This window comes from Triticum dicoccoides, chromosome 1A (assembly GCF_002162155.2).
Source record: "Triticum dicoccoides isolate Atlit2015 ecotype Zavitan chromosome 1A, WEW_v2.0, whole genome shotgun sequence".
Classification (NCBI taxonomy): Eukaryota; Viridiplantae; Streptophyta; class Magnoliopsida; order Poales; family Poaceae; genus Triticum; species Triticum dicoccoides.
Window position 1 is genome coordinate 127,547,349 of NC_041380.1, and position 2,814 is coordinate 127,550,162.

General features: G+C 47.4%; 1 protein-coding gene across 1 annotated transcript in view; it reads right to left on the minus strand.

The window, feature by feature from the left end:
• The window catches only part of LOC119366471 (pyrophosphate-energized vacuolar membrane proton pump-like), a 5,697-nt gene extending 3,803 nt beyond the window's left edge, over positions 1 to 1,894 (minus strand). The window contains exon 1 of the mRNA XM_037632211.1: positions 1,215 to 1,894. Within this exon, the coding sequence (XP_037488108.1) occupies positions 1,215 to 1,492 (278 nt within the window). The 5' untranslated portion in view covers positions 1,493 to 1,894. The remainder of the gene's footprint in view (positions 1 to 1,214) is intronic.
• Between the last annotated feature and the right edge of the window lie 920 nt (positions 1,895 to 2,814).

Here is a 2,814-nt window from a genome sequence, read left to right on the forward strand (position 1 = left end):
GGGCGGCGGACGGCGCACACGCTCGCGGCGACGCATGCTAGCACGACCGCAATGCTCCATTGGCCGGCTAGCTAGCACACGACGCTGGCTTCGACCGATGGCAGAGGTGGCGCTGCTCGCCGGCCGGCGGTGGGGGCGGGCGCGACGCGTGGCTCGCGTGCATCTCTCGTGCGGCACGGCCTAGGAGTTGACCACTGTGTCATGTCAGCGCCTAAGTGTGGGCCATCCATGTAATAATCATGTTTAATTTCAGCAAACTACCATGAGGCAGAAATTAGTGTTTTTTGAGAAAAAATAGTCGAAAAGTGGTAGTTTTCGGCACAAATTTGTAAAGTGGTAGTTTGTAGGCACGGTTTCATGAAATGTGATAGTTTTTTGTTAAATACTCGGATGTTTGCAATTTTTTGGTACAGGCCAATCCTTCTTTTCTTTCCTGTAAATGTTGGCCGACAGCGGCAAGCAAAATCTTGATGAAATTTTTGTCTGGCTAAATATTTATTAGGAGAACGTTTGCTAAGACAAACATATATCCCTGGAAGCACGGCATTTATTAGTGTTTTTTATGGCAAGTTCTTCAAACACACATGGCAAATTCTGGTAAACAAAGAATTTTGCTGTGAAATTGCAGTGTTCGCTTGAAAGAATTGCCATGCTACCAACACATAAATTGTCGCGAAAGACGTTTCTCTGGTCATGTACCCCCTGTGAGGGTTCGCTGAATAACATTACCCAAACATTTTATTAGTATTTTCTGCAAATAATATATCTTTTGTCATTTGTACCTTGATTTTAGTTATTCATATAGTATTTTTTTTAAAGTTTAATCATCACATAAGATAAAAATGCATGCAAATGTTAATTGCTAAAAATAACAATAAGAGAAAAATATTATATTACACTCCTTCCGTAACAAATATAAGACATTTTTTTTGGCACTATCAGTACTATATACTAGAAGCCAAACATTTTTTTGGCATTTTCCGCAAAAAGTGTTTTTTTTGTTGCATTGTACCATGATTTTTGTTAGTCATCTGTAATTAAGTTGAATCAGCACGCAACCTCAAAAACATGCCAATATTACTTGCTAAAAATAATACTAACAGTAATAAAAAGAAACAATATATTACTAGCGTGTTTTTTATTTTTCATCTCTATGCAAGTGGCACCAAAAACATTTTGGAAAGCAAAATTTGACATCAAAGGCGTGTGTATACCTGTACTCCGTGAAGAGGAAGGACGTGGCACCGATGGAGATGGCGTGCTGGATCTCGGCGCACCGGGCCTCCACCTGCCGGTAGTCCACGCCGTCCTCCGCACTCTCATCGTGCCCGCTGCGGCCTTTCTGGGCGGCGGCGCCGCCGCCATCCTCGCTGTCGTGGGATGGGACCGGCACCTTGGCCACCACGTACCACTGGAACACCGCGAAGGCGATGCCGATCACCGCCGCCAGCGGTATCAGTACCTCCGCCCCCGCCGTCCCGATGACAGCCATCCGAACAACCTTTGATGGACTAGTGACTATAGGCTTTTGCTCCTGAGCTCCAATGGCAGAAAATAGTTCAGGCGAGAGCAGTGGCTTGGTGGCTGAGACGAAGACGCGAGCCCCCGTTAAAAACAGGGCGCCGAGCCCAGAAACTGCAACCAGAACCCTCACTTCACCGCTTACTACACACTGGTCATTGACTCAATGTATATCTGCTAGCGCGAGGGCGGGCCGAGGGTGGTTTATACCTACAAGGGCTGGGACGAAAAGTTGCCGCCTCGCCTCGTGCTCTGCATGCATGCATGACGATCACGCACAAGCCATGCACGTACGTCCAAGCTTGCACATGTGGCTCATGTCCACCTCTGCCGTTGCTGTGCTGTGCAGTGCAGAGCTAGCTCAGGCTATGGGTTCGCCCGCCATCTGGCTCATGTCCTGCTCGACCGCCGTTGTGCTGTCCACAACAGCTAGCTGAAGCTATGGGTTCGCCGGCCACGTATATACGTTGCTCACGTCCTGCTCGGCCGTTGTTGTTGTGGACAGCTAGCTAAAGCTCTGGCGTCGTCGTCGGACACCGTAGATGCATGGGTGTGCATGCTTCACAGCGTGTCAATTTTGGCAAATGTGTGTTGTTTTCGCAACGTATTTTGTCACCGCCTTCCGTTTTATGGGAAGAGTGTAATTTTGGCAAATGTGTGTTGTTTTCGCAACGTATTTTGTCACTGCCTTTCGCTTTATGGGAAGAGTGTCCAAAGACTCCAACAGAAAGCACCCATAAACGTCTAAGAAAAAAGGGTATCCAAAGACTCCAGGCCAGCAGAGGATGTGGCCAGCGGTCTAGAGTTCTCTGTTGTGGCTTTGGGCTGGATATATACGATGATGCGTCGGCGATGAATTGTCCTGCTAAGGGCGGGCATGGACAGGCGATGGAGAGGCCGATGGCGTGGCCGGAGGGAAAATGCAGGCAGGCATATGTCCATGAGTCCATCCAAGGAAGAGGTGCCATCGAGGCTCGATAGCTTCACAATTTCAGCCCAAGGAACTATTGGAGCCAGCTGCAGTTTAGTTGTCTGCTTCCTCTTTCTTTTGAAAAGCTTGCGAAAAAATACACTGAGAAGATCATGCTGAAAATGTGAACTGTGATGCTATTCAACGAACGTTCGCTGAATGTGCATGTCAAAACTAAGTTTCCGCAGTGTTGGGTGTATGACAATTCCTTCATGTGAACATGTCAGTTTCCGCAGCAAATGCTCTGTTTGCCAGAATTTGTCATGTGTTTTGAAAGAAATTGCCATAAAGAAGGTTCGTAATTGCCACACTCCCTCCCAGAA